The 27,480-nt window shown below is 35.0% G+C and overlaps 1 protein-coding gene across 11 annotated transcripts in view; it reads right to left on the minus strand.

Annotated features, from left to right (window-relative positions):
* KIAA0825 (KIAA0825 ortholog) overlaps nucleotides 1–27,480 on the minus strand; it is a 251,553-nt gene that overhangs the window by 68,150 nt on the left and 155,923 nt on the right. Inside the window, exon 23 of one of the 11 annotated variants that reach the window (XM_017807303.1) lies at nucleotides 9,491–9,814. The exons of the other annotated variants lie outside the window; for them this stretch is intronic. Coding sequence (XP_017662792.1) covers nucleotides 9,805–9,814 — 10 coding nt within the window. The 3' untranslated portion in view covers nucleotides 9,491–9,804. Of the gene's footprint in view, nucleotides 1–9,490; nucleotides 9,815–27,480 lie in introns of those variants that run through there. 11 annotated transcript variants of the gene reach the window in all.

Consider the following 27,480-nt stretch of genomic DNA (forward strand, 5'->3'; position numbering starts at 1 on the left):
CGTCACTCTTCATTTGTAATTATTTCCCTTTTTTCCCCCTTATCTTGTAATACTTTGCTTGGTTGAAGACAAATACTGAAAGAAAAAAAGAGTATTATCATATGATGACCTGTTCCAGGGTGTTAAGTCCCTGTCAAGGTTTGATTTTAACATGGGGTATTGATGACAGTACATCAAATCAGGCATCATGTTCGGAATTAGACTATATTAATTATCACTTGAGTGCAGTATGCATGAAAGTGCTGTTTCACTGACTAAAAGGATCTGACGGAATAAAAATCCATTTCTCATCTGGTTGCTTATGGATAAAGACATTTTTCTCTTTGCTGTGGATTTTTCTTTATTAAATATGATATTTATAAGATTGAACAGACTGTCTTATTCAACAACAGATACGAATATTTTTAAACAAAAATATTGCTTTGATGACATGATCTCATGCTTAACAATGTTTCAAAGTTTACTGCTTAGTCATTACATAGAAATATACAAAATGTATATACAAGATGTACATATATGTAATATTATTTTAAAACACAAAGTTATGAAAAATTATTATATTATGTAAAAAAAATTTCTTATAATGACATGGAGGTGAAAAATATAATTTCATTTTCTCTTAGTAAGAAAGTGTATTTTTATGCTGAGAATTGCTTCTGGTTTTTCATTTAATAAAAAACTGAAATTCAAATCACTGAAAAAACTGTCATTTACACAGAAAAATTCTACTTTATAGCCTGTACAATGACTTAGCTGCAGAGCAACTGAGAGGAGATTTGAACTTTCAACTGAAAATATCCACAGAGATAATTAAACCAGCATAGGGTAATGTAATTACTGTAAAAAAATCTACCAACGTAATTTTTTAAAATTTATCATTTTCAATTACCATGCAGAAATATGAGTTTCTCACTTTATGTTAGGTGTTAGCTGTCTCACACATTTGCATTGATATAGTGAAGTGCCAGAAAATATCACCACATTAGGGCCATTGCACAGATGTTGCTCATGGTATATGAATTTTATGTAGCATACCAGAGATTCTTCCACGCTCTTTTTACCATCCAGCTGTGCTAGGAGATGATGCTGGGACAAACAGAAGCTAAAAGAGTTGGACTTACTGGTGAGCATTGTACTTAACTGCTAACACCAGCTATGGATATGTACCATAATTAGAATTATGAATATTTTTATTAGTTATATTCAATTAGTCATGCACCTTGTATCTATCTACTTCTTTCTATACCTGTACTTAAGAGTTTTCCTTAGAAACTCTTAACTGAAGAGAATCATATCATCCTGTTAATTTGTAAATCCCATGGTATAAGATTACAGATATGAGGAAATGGAAGAAACTAATTCTTAGATTTGTAGGTACCAGTGCTGTATGGGTAGACCCACCAATTGACAGCATAATAAAAATCTTGAAAATAAACAACATACATTCTCAACATTTTAAATCCTGCTTAATCACAGTACTCAACTACAATCAAAGATCACCTTTAGCTAGTTCTAAAGAATCATAGGGATTAAAAATTATAAACCATTGAAAGAAGTACACTAAATTATACCTTATCAGATGTTTCTATGAGCAATAAATTGATGACTTTCACTAAAGGGATAAGTTAGAAGATGATGCTGATCATTAAGGTGGCATCAGAAAAGGCATTCATGAATCACAATGATTTTCCCACCAGATAAGAGATAGTATCTTGTACTGCCATAGCAGAAAATGGAGAGATTTTTGCTTGTAAATTAGGTAAATTTTATGGACCATATTAAAACTTCAAACAAAGACCCTGTGGGATCAACACTTAGTGTTCTTCTGTGTTTGGCAGGAAGGAGGAATCAGCCCATTTCACACTCTTCTCCTTTCTAGTACTTAATTCCCCTTCCCTTTCCAGGCCACAAATACCAGCATGCAGAAATTCTTTGCTTAATCTTCACTAGTGCTTGTGATTAGTCCCTCTGGTCCCACAATCCTTTCCTAGAAGCCCTGGTCCTCTATCACTCTTACTTCCTTTACCTGAGGAAGTAAGGTAATGCCTTGCCCTAAAGGAATTCTAGACTGTGACTGTACCTGAGCTATGCTGAGCATGGCATACAGCAGCTGATAACAGCTGATAAAAGCTGTAGCAAGGATAACAGTATCCAAGCATTAAAAAAAATTACTAGATGTAAAAACTTAAATCTTAGTCTCCTTCAGAAGAATGCAAAAAAAATGAAACGTAAATGTGTAGGGCAATGTTTTCATAACTTCTGAATACCTGAAAGACAATACAGTCAAGACTGTTCTCCTTGCTAGAGAAGCATGACAAGTAGCAGATTAGTACGATTACACTTACTTTGATTTCTCCATTGCATGCTCCTGACTAAAAATTTTATTGTCTCTTCCCTTCTTCACCTCCACTTACTTGGCTTGCATGCATACTAAATTGTTTGTCTTACAGTTCTTGCACATGAGAAGCCAACTCCTTGATCCTTGCTTTAGAACAGTATCCACATAAAAGTATGATGTGAATGAATGGCACTATTCACTCAAGTAAAAGGAAAGCTGGAGAGTGTGCTGTACAAAATGGAGGTTGATTGACAACAGAATGCTGCATAGGTTATGCAAAATCAAGGAGGCTACAAAGTGGGAACAAATGAATGGGAGCTGCGTGCTGAATGAGTGATTCAACAAAACTACACCCTGAAGTGAGGTGCTTGCAAATATCTTAAGAACAGCCTCAGTTAAACATCATTATGCCAATGCTTAAGCTCCATCAAACTGCAGGAAACTACAGAGATTATTTTAATACCTTAAAGTGTTATTATGGGCATTATTTTTAAATACTTTTCTTTAAATACCAGCTGCAATCTGCTACCTCAGAAAAACCTCCAATAGAGCTCCATGCTTATTTGGATGACTCAGTGATCAAATTAAATCACATTATCTTTGATCTTTTTTTTACAGTGATGTAATTAAAAAACTTATGACTTGGGAACAACATCTTTTAGCTTGCAGCTGTCTTCTATGAATATTTGCTATATATCCATCTTTGTATGGATAATATAGTTATTGCTTCCTGACCAGAAGTAACACATTTTCATATCTTCCATGGCTTAAAAGACATATGGTATTCCAACAGTTCTACAGAGGCTTGGTTTGGGGTAAGAAACAAAAGTAAGCATCCACCAAGGCTAAGAGGAAACATACTCTGACTGCTTCAAAATCCCTGAACCCTGCACCAGTACAGTTGTAGAAACATTGGAGAAAAAAGAAACATCAAACCAGGAATAAACAAGACAGCTCACAATTCCTCCTCACAGGACCTACCCTGACCTAGAAATAAATCTGCATATGGTATGTAAACACATCAGAACTTTAGGGCTCACACAAGATCATGCACTTGAGATCTTAATAACCTAGACTGTATTAAATACACTAATGTTGTTATTAATATTGCTATTAAATAAACAATATAAAACCAAAGGACTGCTTACCAGACATATAATGAAAGGGAAAACATGCCACCGCTGTCACACCTGCAGCACAGACCATAGGACACTTCTATTTGCAAGGAAAAGTGTAGCACAGCCCACATAATTAAATTTTCTTCTGATTTGTTCTCCTTGATTCAAAAGATATTGCCGCTTATGTTCCAACATTTTACACTATAGGTAAACATTTGAAATTAATGAACCCATAACTGTGTAGAAAGGTTTGTGGGAGGGTCACCACAGAACAATTTAAGACATTGACTCCCACACTCAAACAAACACTGCTGCATATACAAGTCTTTTGTCCACAGTATATTACACATTTCATGTGTAGTATGCAAGATAGAGAAGTGTTATGTTTTTATGAAATTCAGGTTCATGGCATGTTTCCTCTCTCATGCTAAAATTACACTTATTTAAAGTTGCTAACTTCTGTAGAGGCTGTTTGAACTTTTTATTATGATTCAAGACAGTCTCATCCACTTGAAAATACTTCTGCACCATGCAGGCAGGTGCATAATGGCAGTTTGCAGACAACTGTTCCTCTGATACTTCTGACTTGATTAGTATAGTCTAACAACATAAAACTTGATGAACAATTAAATTATCTGAAACCTACTCCATAAGGCATTAGGACACTATTAATTACTTTACTGGTTAATGACAGGAATGTGGGGATTATTCTTAAAACAAGATTGACTGGTAACATTGTGGGTAGAAAAAGATTATTATTTCTGGACCTGACATGCTTACATCTGTAGTGAAGAGGCAACATCACAAGTCTTAACAGAAACCTGGATACGTATGGAGCCTACATTAGGAATGTTTCAAATTCCAAAACATAATCTGAGATTCTATGAAACGTGTGTGTTAACCATTTCACAATCCCAACCAAAATATTTGTCCTAATTGAAATTTCTATGACAAAATTATTTGCAAGTTGATACAATTACTCTAACTTTTCCTTAGGTAGTTCTAACAAAAATACACTATTTTACTGCTTCACTACTAAGACCTTCAAAGTTTCTTCAGTTAAAGCGAAAAAAATGGTTGAAACCACAACAATTCTTCAGTAAGTGTGAAGACAGAGCAATCGTATAGGAAAAGCAAGCACAAAAATTGGTCTGGTTATTCAAGTACTTACTGCATGCCTTTGCACGGTTAGGACTTGCAAACCTGGGAAATAACTGATCTCACACTGAGATAACCAAGGTAAAATTGCTACATCAAGATCAGGTTGATGCATCAGATACTTTTACCTAAACTATTCCTATGAAGATTTTAAAAAACAAACAAACAAACAAACAAATATACAAACAAAAACAAAGAGGGATTTCTAACATGCTCTATACAGTTCAAATACTTCCACACTTTGTTATTTACATGACAGCATGCATCCTATATATTCAAATTCTTAATATTAAATTATTGATCAAATCACATATACCTTTAGCTCATGCTAATGAGCTATCTGATTTTGCAAACAAACAGTACTTCTCAAGAAGTTTATGCAGTTGCCTTCTTAGTTCCATGCTTGGCACCCTACAATTTAAACTAACTTCTGACTCAAACCAAGCAGACAGGTGAATCTAGATAAAATGCTAATTCTAGAGATCAAGATTCAGAAAAGTCCAGTTCAGCCTATATTTTAAAGAGATTATTTTCATATTAAAAAAATGGCCAAAGATTATTCTCCATTATAAGAAAATCAATTAGTGATTCAGGCTTGACCAGAAATCTTATTCCAATACATTCATTTTCTTGCTAGAGATAAACAGTATTAAGCACATAAACTAAGGAGCAAGAACCTACTGAGCTCTTGTACACTGGCCTCAACCACCACTCTAATAGTAATTTTGTAAACACTCTGTACATTGTGGCATTTCATAAGCAGATTTTTTTTTATTTATTGCTATTCTACATTGAAGAGAAATTGTGACAAATTTGTGCATAAACAGGAGAATGTTAAAGCAAGGATTTTCTCAAAGGCTACACTAAAAGTTTATTATAGGGCAAGATTACTTTTTATCAGCCTACCTTGCATCTAGGAAGGTCTACATGAAGGAGCCATTAATAATTTCTTTTTTAATTAATCCTGACAACTTTCAGCTTACACCATAACCAAACATTCACCATTATGTGAAACTGTCATTCTGTTCTAAGTAAAACAGTAAAAGAGTATTAAGGAAATTGAAATCGAGTATTTTCACTAACATTTTCACAGTTCCTTACGTTCCCTCTTCAGGCACTGCTGTGCTATTGCGCAACAAAACTGTTTCAGTCCAATATTTGTCTCTCTCACTAGTGTCCTTCTGCTTTACAAATGGGTAGTAAGTAATATTTGTAAGTACTGAATGGAATAGTGAACATATCACTTCAGGGAAAAAAGCTTTCCTTTCTCTTTCAAAAATGAAGGAATGACGAAAGTTCGGCAAAAATGCACTGAGAATATATTAATTCAAGCAAACTGTGACTCACCATTTACCTTCCCCTTTTCAAACAAACTCCTGAAAAGCTTACTGAAAAGCCAAAAGAAAGGGATGTAATGAATAATGTTACAGGCTCAGTGCAAATGGGACAGGCCAGTGGCACTGCCATGTAATTTTCTCTACCTGTGGAAAGAGGTTGACATTCATATTAATCGTTGTATGTTTCCACAGAATTGGTGCTATTGTCATAATCCATAATTGACTATACTATTAATAGCTAAGTAATACTAAGTAATAGCTATCCTTCTTAAGAGAGATGCATGAATTTCCAGTTAACTTACTAAAACAGAGTAAGTAATTTCTCAATGTGCCTCCTCTATTACCAGACAATACAGTAAGTTCCAGAACTTTCTATGCCTTCTCATTTCTGCATGTACCCACTGAATGATTTGGAAAAAATATCACAGAAGGAAGGATCAGCAGCATATTGATGATGCTGCAGTGCTACGTATCCTTCACCACCTATATCTATGTCAATATCACCTACCAGTCAATGGATGAAAACAGATCAGAAATAGAGAGAAAGCAATCTGCATGAAGGGAAATGAAGAGCCTGACAGACGTGCAGAGAAAAAACATTTCAAAGGATTCACACTGAATGTACAGTTTCCTTTGCTTTAAGAGAGACATACATAGTATTGGTCAAATCAATTCACAGATTAGAACTCCCGAATTTTTTCCTGACACTAAGTTTCATCCATTACCGATGCCTTCAGTTGCTTGTTGCTAAGAAACTTCTTCCAATTCTGGTGGACGATCACAAGATCACAGGAAAATTCAGGTTGGAAGGGACTTTAGGAGGTCTTTAGCTCAACCTCCTGCTTAAAGCAGGGTCAGCCACGAGGTCAGACCATGGTTATCCAAAAATGGCTGAATGAGTGATGTCCTAGCCTCATTACATCCACTTCTTGGCTAGGCTATATGCAGTAATTGGACACATTTTCATTCTAAAAACTGGCTAGTATAGTGCATTTTTCCTTAACAAGATGTGCATTCTTATCATTAGGGTTCTTAGCTGGTGTATTTTTAAATCTGAGCATCTCCATGGGCCACAGTGGTTTCCCCTAGAGTTCAAGTGATGTTCAAAGTCTGTTAAAATATTAAAACTGTGTAATCCGCTTACCTAAAAGACTGACTAAAGCAAGACAGTAGTCCTCTGACCAAAAGAAATCCGCAAAAAAGGGGAAAAAAGTCTTTCTTGTGGTTAGTCTGAGACTGCAAAATGTCTTCCCACAGGAGCTACAGATCATCAGAAATCCCATCCCTCCAAGTATAAAGTTCTATTCTGTGATACCATATTAGTTTAATTAATATGTATACTTATATTTACTTCTATATGTAACCAACAGTATCTATATTTATTGGTGCATACATCTTGCTCCATAAATCTGCAGAATTTATAATCTTTTTAAACAAAAAATCCCAAGAACATTAATTTAGGTATTCCATTCAATACACATTTACATTTGTAAAAGAGTGAGTGAAGAAGCACACTTACTAGCTTCATAGACTAATACAGTACTAAAATGCTTTGTTTTGGGTTTCAAAGCCATGACTTTCATCATATAACTTGACTCGAACTTCCAGATGAAAGCCCATATTTATTGGGAAATAAAGATTTCATAACAAACTTAGAAATACCTTGGCAGAAATGAGGCAAATTTCCAAAGATAAGCATCAGATAATAATCACTCAGAGAAAGAAAAAACTGTTACTATGAAGAACCAAACTGTAGTGGCTTAACTCTTCTTTACGTATTTCATTTCTGCAGTCATGTGTTCCAGATAAGGAACAAAATAATGTGAAAAATTAATTTAATCCTCAAGTACTGAGAATACATGTACTATGAAACTGAGAGTCAAATTAACCTAAATGTTATCTGTACAACTGGTTTATTCACATATTGATTTAAACTATCAGTAAAACATCTTTGATGCAACTAGCTGTCAAACCCAATACACAATGATGGTGAATTTTTCTTCATATTTAATTTCTTTGTATTTTCATGTGTCTGATAACCATAGACTCTTGCAAAAATAACCACATAGGTCACCACAGAGATGGGGTAATAAGTAAATTCACTTCCACCACTATTAAACATTTCTGTTATCTCCTCCTTGTGACCTTCTTCATTCAGGAAAACTTTATTTCAACATCTGCAATTTATTACTGAAGTTTCTCACATGTTAAATTCATTGTCTAGTGCCATTCTATTGTAAGAGAGTTATTGTCTACTCACATAATTTTTACTTCCAATTATGACAATTAATCACCAAGGAAAATTTAATTTAATTTGTGGATTATAAAGACTGAAAATAACACAAATATTTGCAAAGGGCTTTTCATGTTAGCATGCAGAGAGAACTCAGAATAAGTTAAAATGGATTTGATGTCATCCATGGCTTTTTAATGTGCTATGTATCATAATAGGACAAGTAACATAAAAAACACATAACACATCCCTTAAATTTTTATTTCTCTTCATTATCATAAAGCCCCCAAACTGATATTGATCTAATTACAAGATTCTGATTATTTTCCAGGGATGCAATGAATCTTTTTTATAAAGATATGATGAGCATCTCAGAAGCTTTTGCAGGATGAGAGATCATATGGTCACAGACTATAAATATTCTGTATGCTTTTTCTGGAAATCTACAACAATTTAACTCTGAATTGTTTTCAAATACTATGGTTACACTAGTGGTTCCTCCACTTGTCTAATTTTTATCAATTGTTTATATCTGTTGTCTCTTCTGAGTGAGAACACATATGAACTGTATGTCAGTTTATTTAACTTCTTACAGATTTCACTCTGATTTTAGATACGACATCACATTTCGTGCTGTCAATAACTATGCTGTTTTAAAGAAATTATGGATTAAAAATTTTACTACTAGATTATTTAAATTCATACATTTCGACAGAGCTCATGAATTCTCACTTTCAGGAAGCATTCTGTTATGGGACTTTATGTTTGTTTAAGTCAAGAAAAAAAAAATCTTGACAGTCTAGGACTCTTGTGAAGAAACAGTTTGAACTGTGAATACCTATGCTGGGTCACTACTTGGTTTTGCTAAGGAAATGGACTGGACTGCTTTAATTGGTAGCTAGAAAGCATGATGCTAGAATATTAAAAAAAGTCCTTGTTTGAGGAACTGTGGGGAAAACTGCATTCTTGTTTCTCAGTTAATAACAAATTCTCCTTCTATCTTCCACCTCTTCATTATCAGTTTAGGCAAAACTACTGGAAAGGGATCTTCTACTAATTGATGATGCTAATATTACACAACATTTACAGGCCTCTTTCAGAATTGTGACGTTATTGTTCCATCCCAAGAGAATAAATTCCTAGTAAAATTTTACCTTGTTAGTGCAGCTACATTTACAGCAGCACATCAGCTACCAAGAGGGATCAATTTTATCCTGGTCTAAAAAATCATATTTTACTGAAGACTAACCAAATTATGGTGACTTAGCAGAATGGAAAAAAAAGACAACATTTTCCTTATACTGCTTGGATACTGACAGTTACAGGTTATGGATTACAAGTTTTAAATAAAGTCATTTTGTTGTACTCTTGAGGTCTCTGCTGCAACTCCAGGTTTCTTCTACTTTCTAGCTCCTGGCTAAGTGTGTTGATGGGGGCTGGGCACATTATTTTCCTGAGTTGCTTCAGATTATTCTGTCCTTGTTGTTCTGTCCAGCAGTGATGTTTTTTCCTCCTGGATACTGGTGGCTCCAGGATTCCAGGTATGTATTTGAGTCTTGAAGCTCACTTCTCAGGAAGGATTCAGATTTGCTACTCAGGAAAGTGGTTCAGTGACCATTCCTAGTGATACCTAGAAGATGTGTAGGGACATGGTTTATTGATGGACTTGGCAATGCTGGTTTAAGGGTTGAACCTAATAATCTTAAAGGTCTTTTCCAACCTGAACAATTCTCTGATTCTATGACTCAATACATAAGCTAGATCTTTAGAGTTTAGCACTGCTATCCATAAGCAACAAGATTAAATAAGTAGTAAAACACTACCTTAATTTGTCAGAGAAAAGTGCTGTGATAAGAAAACACAATTCAAACTTTTAAATAATTGTTTCAGAATCTGTAAGACGCAGGACCATACACCAGAAATTGCATTTTGGCAAGTGACGTAAGAAATACAGTTTGAAATACACAGTAGTGGGTAACGGGTATCGGGAAGGCCTTTACTGCTATAATAATTACCCAATATATAGGGAAATTCGTGTTCTGCACTCCCATGTAGATTTTTAGGCAGCATGGTTTAAAGTAACGGCTTCAACTTTTGCAAATAAAAAGCAAATCAATATTTTGGGTGGACTTTGATCCCTTGGGATGCTTTTCTCTATGTGGCCTTCCAAGTGACGATCCCATCTAGGATTCACCCAGTAGAAGGGGCACAAAAGTGGGATAGTCATCTCCTAGAGAGGTCCCTTCACACAGACTTTTATGGGTTTGGATGTGACAAACGAACAGTGAATATTTTGTTTCTGGCTAACCCTTCCAGAAACCCAGGAAAAGTCAGGAGAGTCTGTTCTCTCTGAGACTTAAAAACCCCGGACAGGAATGGTGCTACACAGCACTCAGAGGAGCCATCACAGTATAGGCACTGGGGGAGCTACAAAATTGCTAGGGTAGGAAAGAGCATTTAATTCTTTAAATGCATCCAATCAAATCTGATATTTTGGGGGAATGCAAGGCCACTTAGTGTCTCCTAACAATGAAACCAAAACTTAGATGATTATATTTAAAAATCACAAGATTTTCCAGTAAAGTGTATTTCCCAGTATTAACTAACAATACATTTGCAAAATATCTCTTATTAGGACAATAATTTTTCCCTGAAAAATTAATTCTAGGTATGAAAAAGAACTTGGAGAGCCACAGATGGCTTCCTGAACATGAACAGGCCAGTAAACTTCAAAACTTGCATCGTAATCTTGAACATCACAATGGTTAAATCACAATTAGCTTATTAGAAAATCTATCACAGCTTCCTCTGAAGTCACTGGAATGAGCTTTTGTTAGAGACAAGATACTGGTACCAGGTAGACAAATTCTGATTCAGTAAATCAGCTGCTATGTTGTATGGCCAGGCAAGTTTCCCATCTTGTATTATATATTTACTTTCAGCTAACAGGTTGCAAAGTCAGACTGTGGAGGAATCTGACTACGTCTTAGCCCGAATTTGGGCACCTCTCTTTCTAAAGTGCCACATAATACTGAATAATTTCACAGAGTTTTACAGGATTATGTGAATTAATACTTGTTAAGTGTTGTATCTCCTCTAATGGAACATACTACTCAATGTTTTAGTAGGAAATATTTGTGTTAGATTTGCTAGAAATGAGTAAGATGGACTTCCAATGATTTTAGATTTTTCTGTGAGAAACCTCTCATATGACTGAAAAAAGAGAATATTTTGCCTTTTTTTTTTTCTTTTTGGTTCAACTCCAGTAGAATGTAGATTCTTAGCTTAAGACCTTGCCTTTCTGCAGCCTGAAGAACATGCCAATTGCATCCTGATCTATCAGAAGGATTTCTGACATGGAAAAGACTGAAAATATAAGGACACTGACTTAATTTTAAACTTCTCCTTTGAGATTCGTACGTCTTGTCCTAGTTGGAACAGCTGGGACCAGCTCATCACTGTGTGGGTGTAACCCAAACTGTGTATTCTATACCCTTCCATGCCATTTCCCAGAAACTGTTATCAATAGGCCATTTCCAGCAGCTGCCCAGAGCACGCCTGACCCCTCAGGCTATAAGCTGGGTCTTAAGAGGCCTGTGAGATAGGAGGATGCTCCTGTCCTCACACCCATTGTGGAACTCCCCGCCCTGAGGCAGGTACTGGGCATTCCTGCCTGAACCTGAGGATATATAATCTTGGGGTCTTGGGACTTCTGGTACCTTTCTCGGGATCCAGAGAAGGACCAGAACTTGGACTGGACTGCGACCACCACTCTCAACCAGGCTGAGACCACCACTCTCGACCGGACTGCGACTACCACTCTCAGCCAGACAGCAATCACCACTCTCGATCAGACTGCACCAGCACTCCCAACAGGACTGTGATCACCACCCTTGACAGGACTACAGCCAGCACTCTCATCAACAGGTTTTCCCTCTCCTTTTACTTTTGGACACAGGGGGACCACGTGGGGCGCAGCACGGGGAGGGGGGCCCAACGAACACCACTCTGTTCATGCCCCAGGGTGCTGGGTTATACATCTGGTTTTTGTGGGTTAAAACCAATTGTTTGTCTGTGTAATTGTATTTATTGTATTATTTTTATTAAATTGTTATTCTGATTTATAATCTCTTTGAGTTGGGTTCATTTCCCCTGCCGGTTTACTTTTAAACCAGCACACGGCTACAGTGGACAGATTTTCACAAGACCTTCCGGCTCTGTTCTTATGCTAATCAACAGTAAAACTTACATGGTTGCTCATCAGCCGAATAGAACATTTAATTGTACTTATCTAAGGGCATAACAGTTATTTTGATGGCAATATAATACCTCTATACAGCTGTGGATCGGTCCTCAAAGTAATCTAGCAAGGTAATCACAATTTAGGTAGCTGTGCTAGAACCAGCTTCTAAACAAACCCTGAACTAACTTTCCTGGAGAGCGATAAAAGAAGTTGCTTGCAGCAGAGGTTGCAATGCAGACTATAGAATACTCGCAAGACTTTAGACAAACACACATCCCAAAAAGTTTTTGCAAAGATCTATACATATACTACCTACTGCTTAAACAATTGAAGAGCTAACACAATAATGAACGTGTAGTTGCTTTATTGCTTTTATTGCTGGAAGTATTTTGAAAAGCTTAGCATGCATATTAAAAGATACACACGCTGTTTGCTTTTTTTTGTTGTTGTAGTTAGAAAAATATTAAAAAATGTGGAGTATCAAGGGTGACCTCCAGTGTGCAAAAATTAAGTTTCTGTCATTACATCTAGGGGGAACAAAATATTTTCTTGGCCTACTATTAATTTCAATCATCCTACACCAACTTTTCTTCTTGTGCACAACACAGAAATTCAAAACACTGCCTTCTGCTTTGAACTGTGATTTTCTGAAAACATTCTGAGCTTCTCCATTATAGGGAACAGTATAAAAAATAAGTGGCTAAACAGAAAAACTAGAAAATTTGTTTCTTGCTCCTGTCCAAATGCAGATTATCACAGTCTAAATTTTTCTTCTAGAATAAGAGTAATAATTAATAATTAATGTATTACAGAAGCTTTTGTATTTTAAGAATACAAGAGCATTACAGAATAATAGTGCTACAACTGAGTGTACTAAATACCTCAGCTCATAGTTCAACTTACATGTCTGTGGAGGTTTCACCCCAAAAATCCAATTTCTAAGCTCCTCCACAATTTGCCTCAATGTAGAAGTTTTCAGACAGGCACAACTTGACATCGGGAAATTATATCAAAATTTATTACTAACACAATAAATACTATAGAAACTAAAAAGCAAATAAATACACAGTATTAATATAATCTCTATCACCCCTGGGGTCCTTCCATATCAATCCAGAAGAAAATCCTTCAGGACGATAGCTAAAGTCTCTCTCTCATTGGGGTATCAAGGAAGGGGTCTTTGCACCCCCACCAGCTCCTCGGCCTCTGCTGAGGTCTCTTCCTGGACTGCAAAGGAACGTTTGCTTTACCAGGTCTCCATCACGATTATACAGGGAGTCAGCTTTTGAGTTCTTTCTCTCTGTTTCTTGAAGGTTCCTCCCAGAGAGTAAGAAGTTCACTCTTCCTCTCCAGGTTGCAGGGTTTCTGGATTTTGCTCAGTTTTTATACCCCAATAATTTTCACCAAAAGTCCTTAGCCAGAAAAAACCTGCTTGGTTTGGCTTCTCTCTGTGCCAGCTGCTGCATCACCTCAGCTTCCACGTGTTACTGGGAAGGCATTCCTCCCCCTGCATTCCTCATCCATCTGCTTTCCGCTGCCCTTGTCCAAACCCACGTAGGGCCCCTCTGAGCCTCTCGACCCCGTCTCCCGTTTTGTTTCAGTCTCAGCTCAGAGTCGCTCCCTCCCCTGCCATGGTGGTCTCCCTCCTCTGCCTGGAATTCTTCCAGCTCTGCACGATCTCCACTGCTTCTGCAGCTCCCGGGCCACCCCTCGGCCCATCTCTGGCTCAGCTCCAATGCTGTGCCTGCCTGCCAGGGGTAGGCTAGCTCCAACCCCCTGGCTGGCTTCTCAACTCTACACCACCACCTCTCCTGAGCAGTGGGGGGGAATAACCCCCCTAGCTTTTGGCCACGCATCCAGTCCAGTTTTAATACTGTTCTGGGCTCCCCGCAGCCCGGCCGGGGGGGAAGAGAGCCTGACTCCCCACAAGGACCCTGCAGGCCTCTCACCTCATGGCTTCCATTCTCTCTCTCTCTCTCTCTGCCAACAACTTCCTTCCGGCTGTTGTAATATCCTAATTTCACATGGGTGAAACACAGCTGTGATTGGCCCCTGATTAGAAACTCACCTGCGATCAACCACTTTCAGCCCCCCCCGGGGGGGGGCAGCTCAAACCACAACAATGCCCTTCATTGCAAACCTGAGCAAATCTGAAAATATTCAGAAATTTCTGGTTTCTTTACTTTAACAGTGGCCATACACACACATATGTTCACAACATGAAAAAGAAAAGAACTTCATTCAGTATGTCACATAATACTAAAATAATACATAATACAGAAAATAATACTGAAATAATACATAATACAGATAAAATCAAGGATTGGTTCAAGTCATGAATTGGAGTAGAGTAATAGTTATAAGACTAGGGAGTTTAATTACATTGTAATTACAATTACATTGGAAAATGCAGATTTCTTACTGCATTATAATTAACACATGCAAAAATTAATGAAAATCATAAGGTTGCTCAAAAAATTTAGAGTGGTAGAAAAAAAAGTCCTATCAACTTTAAACTATCACATTAAATTTAGCCATATTAAGTACTCATGTTATCAGCATATAAATACGCACAGCAATTTTTGTGCATCCATTTTTCAGACACAAAATATTTTTTTTCTGAAGTAAGTTTATGTCTACTCATTGACTTTAACACAAGGTTTTAGCAATCTGCAGGTTTTTGTAAGTTAAGACCTTCTCTCATCCTCTATCTGTGTATTAGGAGACCATTTTAATTCACTTACCAAGAAATTCCCAAGGGGGCTGATATATATGGTACCATAGGAGCCAATACTGCAGCTATCAGTTTTCATACAGACTGGCTAGACCTTTACATTACTGCTGCCCCACATTTATTGTTCTTTCATTGCAGCTGTCAGCATTGCATGACAGCATATTATGGAGCACATGGCTACAAAGTCAGTATCAATCAGGCCATGATCATGCAGATAAAAGTAGCAGACTATTTATAATAGACCTTAAATCAAATCTTCCTGGAGTAAGTATGAGATTCTTAAAAGCAGTAGCCTTGTGGGACTTCCCGCTTACTTCAATCTGCTATAAAACTAACTTATGTAACACCTAAAAACTTCATAGGAATGTGTAAATAGCAACACTAAAAATAAGTAACAAAGCTCTATTACTTTCTGCAAGTCAAGACGAGAATTAGCAGAGATTTTCTTTAACTGTCTTTTAAATTATGTATGGCAGAAATAGTACACAATACCTGCCATTACACTAACGCTCTTTTACTCTCTGTTGGAAATAGCAGTTTTGTTGTGCTTTGAAACTCACTCACTACAAAAGCACTTCAACTTGATATGGCCATTTAACAAGGAGAATTGGAGAATGTGTATAGTTTAGTGGCACTCTTCACCAAACTGAAAGCACCCTGTTAAAAACAAAAGCATCTAATTTGTCCTAGACATAAATAATAAAACAAAACATGAGTTGCATGCAAATTCAGTAACAAAATTCTAGGTGATAAACAGAATGAAGCCTGGCTTCTTGTTTAGTATTCCTTAGTTATCACCATAATTGCTGCATGTCTGTCATCACTAGGAAAAGAAAAAAGTGTCTCTCTCAGCTGCTCCCCTGCTTGTTTTGTTCACTACATTCTTGTAAAGTGGGAGAAAATAAGTGTCATTTAATGAATAGTGCTATTCTTTGTCTGACAGCTTCATATCTGCTAGGTGTAGGAGGCCTAGTACTTTCCTTTCTGGTAATGTTTTTGACAGTGTGCTAAATTCCTCCCCCAAAAGGCCAGTGTATATATTCTGCTAAAAGAGGCTTCATCTATGCTGAATGACTGCCCTCTTTTAACCCCCTTCAGCTTCTGTTCTTACATTAATTGAGCTGATCAGATTGAGCATATGAATTTGTCTTTGATGTATTCGTATGTTTAGTTGACGCTGCTCGCACTCCCATTGGCAATCGGGCAGAGCTCTCAGACAAATAGGGCCGTTTCCATAGTAACAAACGATAGCTAGGGATCTCTTGAAAAATATTTTTATTTTAAAATTCAAACTGGAAAATTCTCACTGGATATGGTTCTCAGTTCTAAACGTGTCATATCTAATGATGGATGCAATTAGGAATCCCACCAGTGTTTTAAATAATAAATTAGACTAATTTTCTAGGCCTACCATTATGACATACAAATACTAAAAAGGAATCTCTTTTTTTTTATCCATGACAAAAGATTTACTAATGACTTTTGTTTTTAGGATTTCAAAACTAATTGAATGGTGAAATAGTGATAAAGCTGTCTATGTGCCAGAGATGAGAAGCCTAGAGGTGAACTTTTTTTGAAAAATACTTCAAGCTGCTTCGGTATTTGGTTATTCCACGAAAAGCAGGTGAAGAAATCATTCTACAAATGCTATAGCAGTTGGTAAACCTCAAAGGGTGAAAAATGCCCACAGCCATTTTTAATTACTGAGCACGAAAAAAGGAGAGATGTTGAACATAAGTTTTGTAGGCCCTTACAATCTGAGAATGCCATGATTTTAGCTCTAACTATAAAACCTCATTTGAAATACAAGGAAACAAAAAAAAAATACCAGTTAGGGAAAAAAAAAAAAGAGAAAGGGAAAAAAAAAAAAGGAGGTTGACGGTTAGACTATGATGGCTTGTAATTAAAATACATATTTCGTACTAATCTGTCTACTATTATTTTCCCTGGAAATTAGGTTCCTGACTTTGGCTTTTACAATTCTGCCTGTCAATGTGCAGTAATAGAGTTCCAGGGTTCTGCTTCAACATATAATTATACTACATTGAAATCCATTGATATTATCATCTTTTATGCTACTTCCAATTAGACATGTTCCATCTTGAGAGGTCAGTCCTTTATATCTCAGCGTTCAGGAAAATTCAGTTAAATGTTAGAATTTAACAACTCCCTGAAAAACAAGATTATGTTCTAAGTACTTCACTTGAAATCTACAGTATATCTGCAGTTGTCATACGGGAAAGATAGTTTTAAGGAGTCTAAGGGTCATAATCACATAGAACTAGTCACAATGTGGTGAAAAAAACTTAAAATCCTCTTGCACTATATTAATTCTGTGAGTTTTGTGTATGGATTTGCATTCTTAAGATGCTGCTTATGAGAAAGAAAAAGAAGCAAAAAACCCACTTCCAATATTTTCTAAATTATCACTCTTCTCTGCTAATTTACAAGTAAGGAATTTTGTACATTTTAAATGTGTACTACATTTTCAAATACAATTTTTACACTACTTCAAATGTTAAAAAGAAAAAAACACCTCAGTCATACCTAGACACCAAAGAGTAAATCAGAGCCTTACTGAAATTTGATCATTGTCTTCATTAGACTCACACTTTCAGTCTGGGAATGTCTCAAATTAAATCAAGGGAAAACAAAGTCCGAGGCCATTGTGAAAGTCCATTTAAGAGCAAAGCATACTGCTTCAACAGTTTGTTGCCTTCTAATGGTGAGATTACAAAATTGGGCTCTGGATTTACTTCAGATAATGCATTTTCAGTTCTTAAGACAGATTTCTAATGTAGCTATTTTTTATTTTATTCCTTTAAAAAGAGACACAAATGACATGATAAATCACTTTGTTCAATTTAATAAAGTGGTGCCTGCGTTAGAAATTCCAAGCATTATACTTTTGAGCATGGTCAATTTAATCTTTTTAACTTTTATACATAGAAATACCTAGTCTGTTGATAGTTTTCATCTATAGAGTCTACATTTTTTATAAAGTAGGGCTTGCTTTATCTCAGCAAAAAATGTTTTGTACAAGATAGTGCACTGTGAGGCAACAGCTCATGAGCTTGTGATCTTTCCAAGCATCACTTATCAGAGAGAATCCAGTAAGACAACTAATTTTTGGTCAATGTATACATTAATAATAGTTAACAAAACAGAAGAGAAAATGTAATTTATTTCACCATTAATAGCATTCATCAAACTGCAGGTATAGTCACCTGACTGGATAATGATCAGATCCATTACCAGGCTGGAGGTAGCCTTGATTTTGACTATAGAGATGTGCAGACCTGTGTGTCATTGGACTGGGGCACACATCCCACCAGGTAAACCCAAGGGGTCCACAATACCCCCCAAGCCTTGTTATAAACATGTTGTGGTTAAGGAATGGTAGTCCCCAATTCAGTGTCCCCGCCCAGACTCTCCAAACCACACTTATATAATAATGGACACTGGTCTCTTGTTTTCCCCTTCACATCACTGCTGTGGCAGGATGGAGAGGAGAATTGGAGGCACATTAGGTAAAGATCATGGGTTTAGATAAGAACAATTTACTGGAAACAGCAATGAGATAAGAAAACAAACAGTAACAGCAACAGTACTAATGATGGAGGGTACAAGAAAAGAAAGGATTCACACTGAAAAACACTCCTTGATAATAAACAATAGCCACGTTTTCTCCACCAGCAGGAACCCCTGCAATGATGTGAGGTGGTACAGAATAACCTCCGTGTCCTAGCCATGCTGCCTCCCAGCTACTGCAAAAATTAATCTGGTCCTGGCCAGAACCAGGACATCATAGCATCAGTGTCCTTAACAATCTTAGTTTGAAATCAGGTAAATTTATCTTGTCATGTTACAAAACAGTAACATTGCTATCACATGAGATTGGATCTGAAAAGGCACAGAAAGCCATAAGTTATTTCATGAATATAGGACTGCATATGTATTTTGTAAGTCTGAGTCAGATACTCCTCAGTTAGAAGAAAATGCATCTCTCAATAGGGGAAGAGATATCTTACAGCAGTCAAAAAGAACTGTTCAAAAATATAGCTGTGTTAACTATTAACAGCAATAGTTCATTATAATTGAAAGATACTTTAAATAGGATGGAAGATTAGGGATTGATTCTGTATCAATGAAATCAACGTGTATCCAACCAAAAATATGTGGATGCTAAATTAAATAAGGCTATTCAGAAACCAAAAACATTTGGTTTAATTTAGTGGATATAGATATTTAAATCATAGTAAAAGTCAAAATAAAGTCAATATGTACAGAACACTGGATCAGATGTTTTGAAAAAAATATTAGGCACCAGACAGATAGAGAAATTTAGATTTATAGATAGTAAAAGATTATGAGATGTGTGGTGATGATTCTGTTTTCTGGATTTAATTTCTCTAGTTTTATATTGGTTCTGTTTTAAATCAGTTCCTTCTTGAACTTTTCAACTGAAAATATCCATAACTATTAAAAATAGTAGAACATATTGATGTAACTATTCATCATGAAATCCAACTACATAATTAAGATAAAAGCACTGCAATTTACTTATTTCCAAAATGATTTTCTGAAGACTAGAATGTATTTTAAAAGCTGCTGTAACTTTTGCCTTAAACATGACCTTGTACTAACACTACATAGACCATCCTATTTTCAGAAAAATCATCTAATCCAAAGATAAATGGCTTTAGTGAGAGGGACTTTGGACTAGAGAAGGGGTGATAATCTTGTTACAATGGAATAAAAGATCCATTCACTATTAAAATGAATCTAAATCAATATTCAGTACTATAATCAAAACGAATTGAAAGTATTACCCTTCACAAAGAATGATCAGTGGAGAACTTAAATCCATAACTTAATTTCACTTAAACAACCTTCCAGAATTCACACAATTAGGAAAGAAATAAAATGACATTGAGTGCAGATTGCTGACAACACAGTCTGTTTAAGGCCCTTTTAAACAGCATAGGTTTTAAAAAGTAAAAATTAAAGTTCATGGGTAAAACAGTACAGTACAAGGCTGAAGGTATCCCAGTAAGCCACGGATTTCTGATGACGCATAGTGAAAATAATCAATTAATTAATTCTTTGATGTCATATTAAAGAGATTCTAAATTGCAATATTTATTGGAAGACCACAGAAGTACAGGAGATACCATATTGAGATGGCAACTCTGTAAACTGCTAATCTGGGGAGAATAACAGTGACGTTTTTTCAGGACACAATTAGACTCAATTATTACATTTCAAAATAGGAAAAAGTACTCAGAAGTACATTCCAACTCTTCTTAACCTACACTGAAACTTGGACATTGCTGTTTATTCCAAGCATAGTTAAAATTTGTTGGAATGAAGAAACAAAAGGGATGGACATCACAGAAAATTCTTGGAAAATATAAAAATATACTTTGTTGCATGGTATTTTCAGTTCACTGTAATTACACTTTCCCACAACTTACTTTACCTTTTTATGATAATCTTAATTTTCTTGGGTTAAAAAGTTTGTGTAAGCCAGTCAGTTAGCTCTAGATATCTCTCTTAAACAATGACATAGGGTTAAACGCAGTGAAGTTACATGCCTGAACTCTAATCCAGGAAATATATCAACATAATTAAATACATATTTAACTAACTATCTGCTTATAGCTTTTTGGAATTGTCTTGCTCAAGCCCTCAGCACAGGGGTCACTAAGTTTTTCCTTACTTTTCTTGAACTTTCATCCATTTTATAACGTAAATTCATATAAATTACAATGTAGCATTTTAAAATCTTAGCCTATAAATTAGTCAAGATGTGTTCAATATTTTAAAAATACACCATGTAGCAAATGTGTGTTTTTATCTTTACATCAAATGTTTACTTCCTTGGAAGTATTTAAAGACAATGGTAATTTTCATTCTAGTACACTATGAAATAACCTCTATAGTGTATAGGCATACTTTGCACTACAGCTGTAGCAGTAAAATTACTGAAACTATTATTGTCTTAATATTTAAGTAATACATTAAAATTTAATTTTCAGCACCTGGAAGAATCTGCTTGTGTGCCAACAATTGAGGTAGTCGGGCCTGGAGCTGCTATACATATGGGACTCAAAAACAACCTATCACAAGTAATTACTAAGGGCAGCTGTACTCACCACACTAGCCATTAAAAATCAGGTCAAAGTTGCCTCAATTCTATTTCCATTTTCAGGGATTTCTGCAAAAAATTCTATGATCTTTATATTTTTTCCTTTTTGTTTTTTACATGTTAAAATTATTTTAATCGTTGATTAATCCAAGGGAAATATCAGATTTCTTGATTTTCCAGACATTAAACAGTTGTAGGTTTTATGACAGATATTAAAAAATGCAATGTTCATTTTCCAATAAATCTTTCAAAATTTTAATAGGACTAAAATCAAATACTGTAATATGAAAATGCATTTACTGCTTTATAACATACATACATTACATGCATATGCACATGGTACTACAGTACAATTCAACACACAGGGTGAAAATACATATATATATTTTTTTTAAGAACAAGATATGTCATGTGGCTTGTACAGGCTTTCCTTTATTTTTAAGTTGGCAGTTTTCAGGTGGAAAGTATTTCTTTTAAAAGCATTTTCCAAATTATCTGCTTTCAGGCACACTTTCAACCGATTTCCAGAAGTTGCTTTCTAGCAACCACTATCAACTTTATTATCATTTGTGAAGAAAAGGCCTATGTGCCATCTTCTTTATCTCATACCTTTCCAAAATTTATTTAGAAAAACATAATACGGGATCACATTTTTCACCTCTTACATAGAATTTATAATGTTTGCACTGAATCTCAAAATTTTAAAAAGTTCAAAAAGATTCAGCTAGAAGTCTTTCTTTTATGATTTTAAAATATTCCAACCTGCATTCCTATACATAGAAATAAAAAGACTCATAATGAAAACCATGTATTTTATAATGATATACATAGAAATAAAACTCTATTAAACTCCAGAGGGAGAGAACCAAGCATTTATACACTACTACCTTCAATCACTTGAATGCAAGTCATTCATACCACCACTATTGCTAACAAGGCATCCAATTTACAAAACAATGAATATTGAAATTACGTTAAAAGGTACAAATGACTGTCCAAAGAAAAATATTAAGTAACAGCTCTACCTCAAGATAAGCCTCACAATTAAAGAGTTTTAATGAAGAGAGCCTTCAAAGGCTAAATCAGGAGGCATTGATTAGATTGCCTCTAACTTTTGTGTTTTGACACCTTCGTCTTTCATGGCATTATATTGTCTCTGTGCATCTTACAAAGGAAGCATTTTACTAAGCCCACACATGAACAGGAGACAGCAGTGCTTATAATAGAGACTGTCAAGGGTGTGAGCCAAAATGGGTCTCATTTGGATTTCAAGTAAAGAAAACTCCTAATGCATTTCATTACAATGTATGTGAACCTCTGAAAAGAAGGATGGATTGGTATTCTCATCCCTATTAATTTATTGAAATGGATTCAGTTTTTTCTTGTATATCAAGAGGGACCATGTGTTTCAAGTAAGGTAACAATATTATAGTGCCAAATAACCAAATATGCCATGATGCAGTATACTCTTCCGCAAGATAAAACGGATGCAATTTTCTTGATAATTAGGATCTAAGCCCAGGAATAAAACGTACAATATCTTGGCAACAAATAAACATTCTTTGTTACTATCAGGTTTAAAGATATGATCAGGAAGCTATGCAACATAGGGATGGATTCCATCTTTGTTATGACTGCAGGTTTTTACCATTTGAAATTCCATGCACTTAGTTTTCCCCGTCAAACTGTCATTTAAGTATTGACTTTTTATTTCATTGAGGAATGGGGTGTGTGATTTCATTAGGATAACACCTACATAAGTCATATTTTACTAAAAGATAGCATAACAGGATGCAAAAAAGTAAAAAATTTCCAAAAAATTCTAATACATTCCAGATCAACTTAGCTTTAGAAAGATGGCACAGCTACCACATAACCGATTATCTTACTCATAGTAAAAAAAATTTATTTGTCTTTTTCCCCCTTCAAATTTGTTAAAAGAACCTATAAACTGCTATTTGAAAACTGTAAATACTGATTTAATACAGAGAACAGGGTACAAATTCCTTATCTATGCTAAATGATTTTATTAATATAACTATTAAAAATAAGACATATGTCTTGGTTTTAACCCCATAAATCTTAGAAGTGATCAACTGAGCTACAGCAATAACATTCAGTGAGTTCAAAGCTCATCTACCTTTTATGGAAGTCTTACAACTTGCTAGTTAAATTAAAGGTTAAATATACATAAAGTCTTAAAAAAGACACAAAGTATTCCATATGTATGTAGCTCATAAGCAGAATACACAAACACACACATACATAAATCTGTTCGTGTTTAAAAGCCCAGGACCTTACGAAACCCTCCATTGTCATACAAAGACTTCAAAGGTAAAGTTAAAGAGTTTGATATCTATGGAATATTAAGCAACTATGCCTATTAAGTTAGGAATTGCCTATTAAGTTCAGAGCTCCACTGGCATCAGAATTAAAAAAGAAAAATATAAAAATCATAATCAGAGATAAAGATCTGCTTGCTTCCATACATCAGCTCTCAACAAGTATTTTATTGAAGGAATAGTTCATGGAAATTGGACTTTAATTCAAGTTTATTTGAGAAAAGTTCAGGGCCTAAATTTAACTTAATAAAAATTAGGAAAATGCATATATGCATAACTATATTACTAATTCATCTTTTTATGTATAACATGTAAAAGCAAAAATGTATGTTAAATATACATATATGCACTCAGTATAAATTAAATTGACATTTTGAATATCTTCAACATTTGAATCAACACAATTTTTATACTTATATGTTATGTTTATGTGGTGTAGCACATATGCCCAACCAACAGAGAAATCAGCAAAAATCATACAAAAAAAAATCAAATTCAGTCTTAGTAATAAAGATAGCACATTCCTACATACAACACAACACCTCATGGACACAATTTCATTTTATTTTTTAAGAATAATCATAATTAAATTAGAATGATGCATGTTCTATATTTTCTCTTGACAGTTTCTGTACACTCAGGCAGAGCCCATTAAACACAAGCATACAGCAGCTTACTTGTTGAATAATGTATTTCAAGTACTTAAAATTACTAGAGATTTGACTAAGATCTGCACATGAATACATATCTTGGACCTAATTTTCTGCACTGGCATTTCTTCTGCTGAAAATAATTTAAATTCTACAATGAACTCACTTAACATTAGGCTTTTCCAGGACATAACAAAGGTAATAACACTATCCTTTAAATATAAACTTTATGACATTATGAATAAAACTGACAAGTGTAAAATTTGATCCATAAACTAAGTGATATACTTATGTTAATTTACCTTTTAAAAGACATTATGTGTTACTCATTTTTTTTGACAGGGCTTCCATTCATACTGAAGACATGTTGAAAAACGCTATATTTTCTCTCAATAAGGAGAATAGCTTTATCCATTATCATTCTCATTCTGTCTCAATAAAAAATCAATCATCAAATACTTGTTTCCAAGTTCAACTTGTTTTACTCCCAATTATGCATGCTGTTCAACCCAGTTCAAATTCTTTCAATTCTACTTGTTATTCTTGGTAATATTTTTAATGGTATTTGACATTTTAGAAGAATAAGCAGAAAATAAAACTATATCTATTATAATAATTTTACACTTATAAGTTTGTGATCTGGTGACATTCAGAACTTTAATTTTTTACAAGAAAAAAACCCACCAAAATTAATTCTGTCATGGGTTTGAAACTAATAAAGATCTGATTGAACCCACTGACTAAGGCAATTGCATCGGTTATCTAAATGGTAGCAATGTCAACGTCAGATATGTGTCTATCTTTTCATCTTGGCCTATTCTTAAATGTAAAAATCAAATGATTGAAGGACATTTCACTGACCTGTTATGGCCTCTGCAACTCTCCAACACAATACTTCTGTTCCTCATATAAGTGCCACATTTTGGATAAAAAACCACTTCATCAATGATGCCTTTGCGACATCTGGCGGTCCTTATTATACATAAACTTTAGGTTTGTTTCTTTGTTTGGTGTTTTCAGTCACTCTCAGTACTTTTAGTATATTTATTTTATTCTATTTATTTATTTATTTGTAAACCTACCAGTAAAATTTTAGTCCAAAAGGCTTTGATACCCCCTAGTAGAGGGACAAAAGCAATCTAGTTTGCAAAAATACAACAAGGTCTACCATGAATCCATATGGAGCAAAAGGTCACAGATGTTGAAATGTAGTGACATCATGACAATAAGACACTTTTGAGACAGAAGCTAATTTTGAATATAAAAAGGACACTGATCAAATTCTCCCATGTATTTAAAACTATGGAGAAGAATAAGCATGTGAGACCCTGATGTAGACGTGTAATTGAGTAGAGTTAAAGTATGTCCCTTAGTTTTCACAATTATAAGATGCCACTGAGAACTTGACATGTCTGTTTTGGAAGATTTAAAAGTATTATTTTTATGTCATTATCAGATGCTGAGAAAGTGTCATTAAAGAAAAAACCATTCAGTTCACAAGGTGTGTACTCCTTGTAATAACCCAGCTCTTTTAAAATTAATTCAGTTATACCACAGCTTGTTCTACATCCTTCAGTGTGATTATTTATCATTTCAATAATATATGAAAAAAGAATTATAAGAAACAGAAAAATTATCTTTCTTTCTTTATCCTTCTTCCTAAGCTATTTCATCGCAGTAGGAAAAACTCATTCTAATTTCTTTATTACATTAACTGCAGGAATATTTGACATCAACTTCGTGAAACCATGACTTTGCCATTTGTTAGCCCAGCAGGAGGAACTAGTATGTTGTTTAAACTATTTTTCACTTGTTCTAACAATTATCATTACAAACCAATAAATGATAAAATAACCAAAGATCAACTGCATATTACTTGAGATATAAGGCTTCTCTTCTTTAAATTCTACTTTGCTGCATCACGGTAAATATTCATTTAAACATTTTATTGTTTTGAAATGCATAATACAGTATATTGTTTGGACATTGGTTTGTCCTCATATGGACAGATACTTAGCACATGTTACTGACCTTCAAGGAATATTCCTAATAAATCATAACTGAAACAAGTTGAAAAAAAATCTCTCAAAACAGCTCTTGGCACAGAATAGATTTAATGGACAATATAATGGTATAGTTCACTATTGTCTTATTTTACAGAACAAAAGATTTCTGCATCCTCAGAATACCTAGAAGGCCCCCATAACAGCTACCATTTGAATTTTAATTAAAATTTCAATGGTGTGTTATTTTAAACGTACTTACATGGAAAAGATACAAACACTGTACTGTGGGGCAAGCACATCATTGTTTGCAGACCACAGATACATAACCAAACATATGACAAATAGATGGCCAAAGAAACACTGCTATTTCTAAGTAGGCTTCTCCTCACACCCCAGAACTGCAAATATTCAATCTAGTCTAACATGTTGAGTTCATGTTATTGTACTGAATTCACAGAGACAAGTCATTAGAATAAGGACATGAATAAGCAGATTCAGGATTATGTTTTAGGATGGGATAAAAATATTAATTACCATGTCGGAAAATTCAGCATGTGATAGCACAGATAGATTAAAACAAGAAAACAAAATTTAACAAAGTTAAGAAAACATATTAGGAAATGTCATAAATTGGTAGAAGAATTAAAATATCATGGTACAAGATGCATAGTTGCTGCAAAGGAAACTCAATCCTCACTGATCTAAATGCCAGTAAGTAAACAACAAACTGACAGCACATACTTCTAAAAGTATTAGAGCAACTCCTTTATGTTGCTGTAAAGGAAACTAAAACATGGTCTTTACCTTCAGACCATTAACTTTCTACCAAAAATGTTTACCAATAGTGGAGACACTATGAAAGCCTCATCACACAAACCTTGCTCTAGGCTCACTACCTCTCCTGGTGGAAAGTAACAGAGCAAAGGAGCACTCTTTGCCAGATGAGCATCTCCAAACCTTTCTTGCTCAGAAAGTTATAGACTGAACTATAACTCAGAGCAGTTAACATCAAAACATTCTGGTTTGGGCATGATGGTGGAGAATGATCTGTGAACCTAACCTCATAATATCAGAATGCATAGGTCCCCTTGATCGATGACAATTTGGTGGTGAAGTTTAGACAGACAGAGATCAATGATCTCTTTCAAACACACAGAGAAGTGTTCAGAG

Source organism: Lepidothrix coronata, unplaced genomic scaffold (assembly GCF_001604755.1).
Source record: "Lepidothrix coronata isolate B3197 unplaced genomic scaffold, Lepidothrix_coronata-1.0 Scaffold18, whole genome shotgun sequence".
NCBI classification, from domain to species: domain Eukaryota; kingdom Metazoa; phylum Chordata; class Aves; order Passeriformes; family Pipridae; genus Lepidothrix; species Lepidothrix coronata.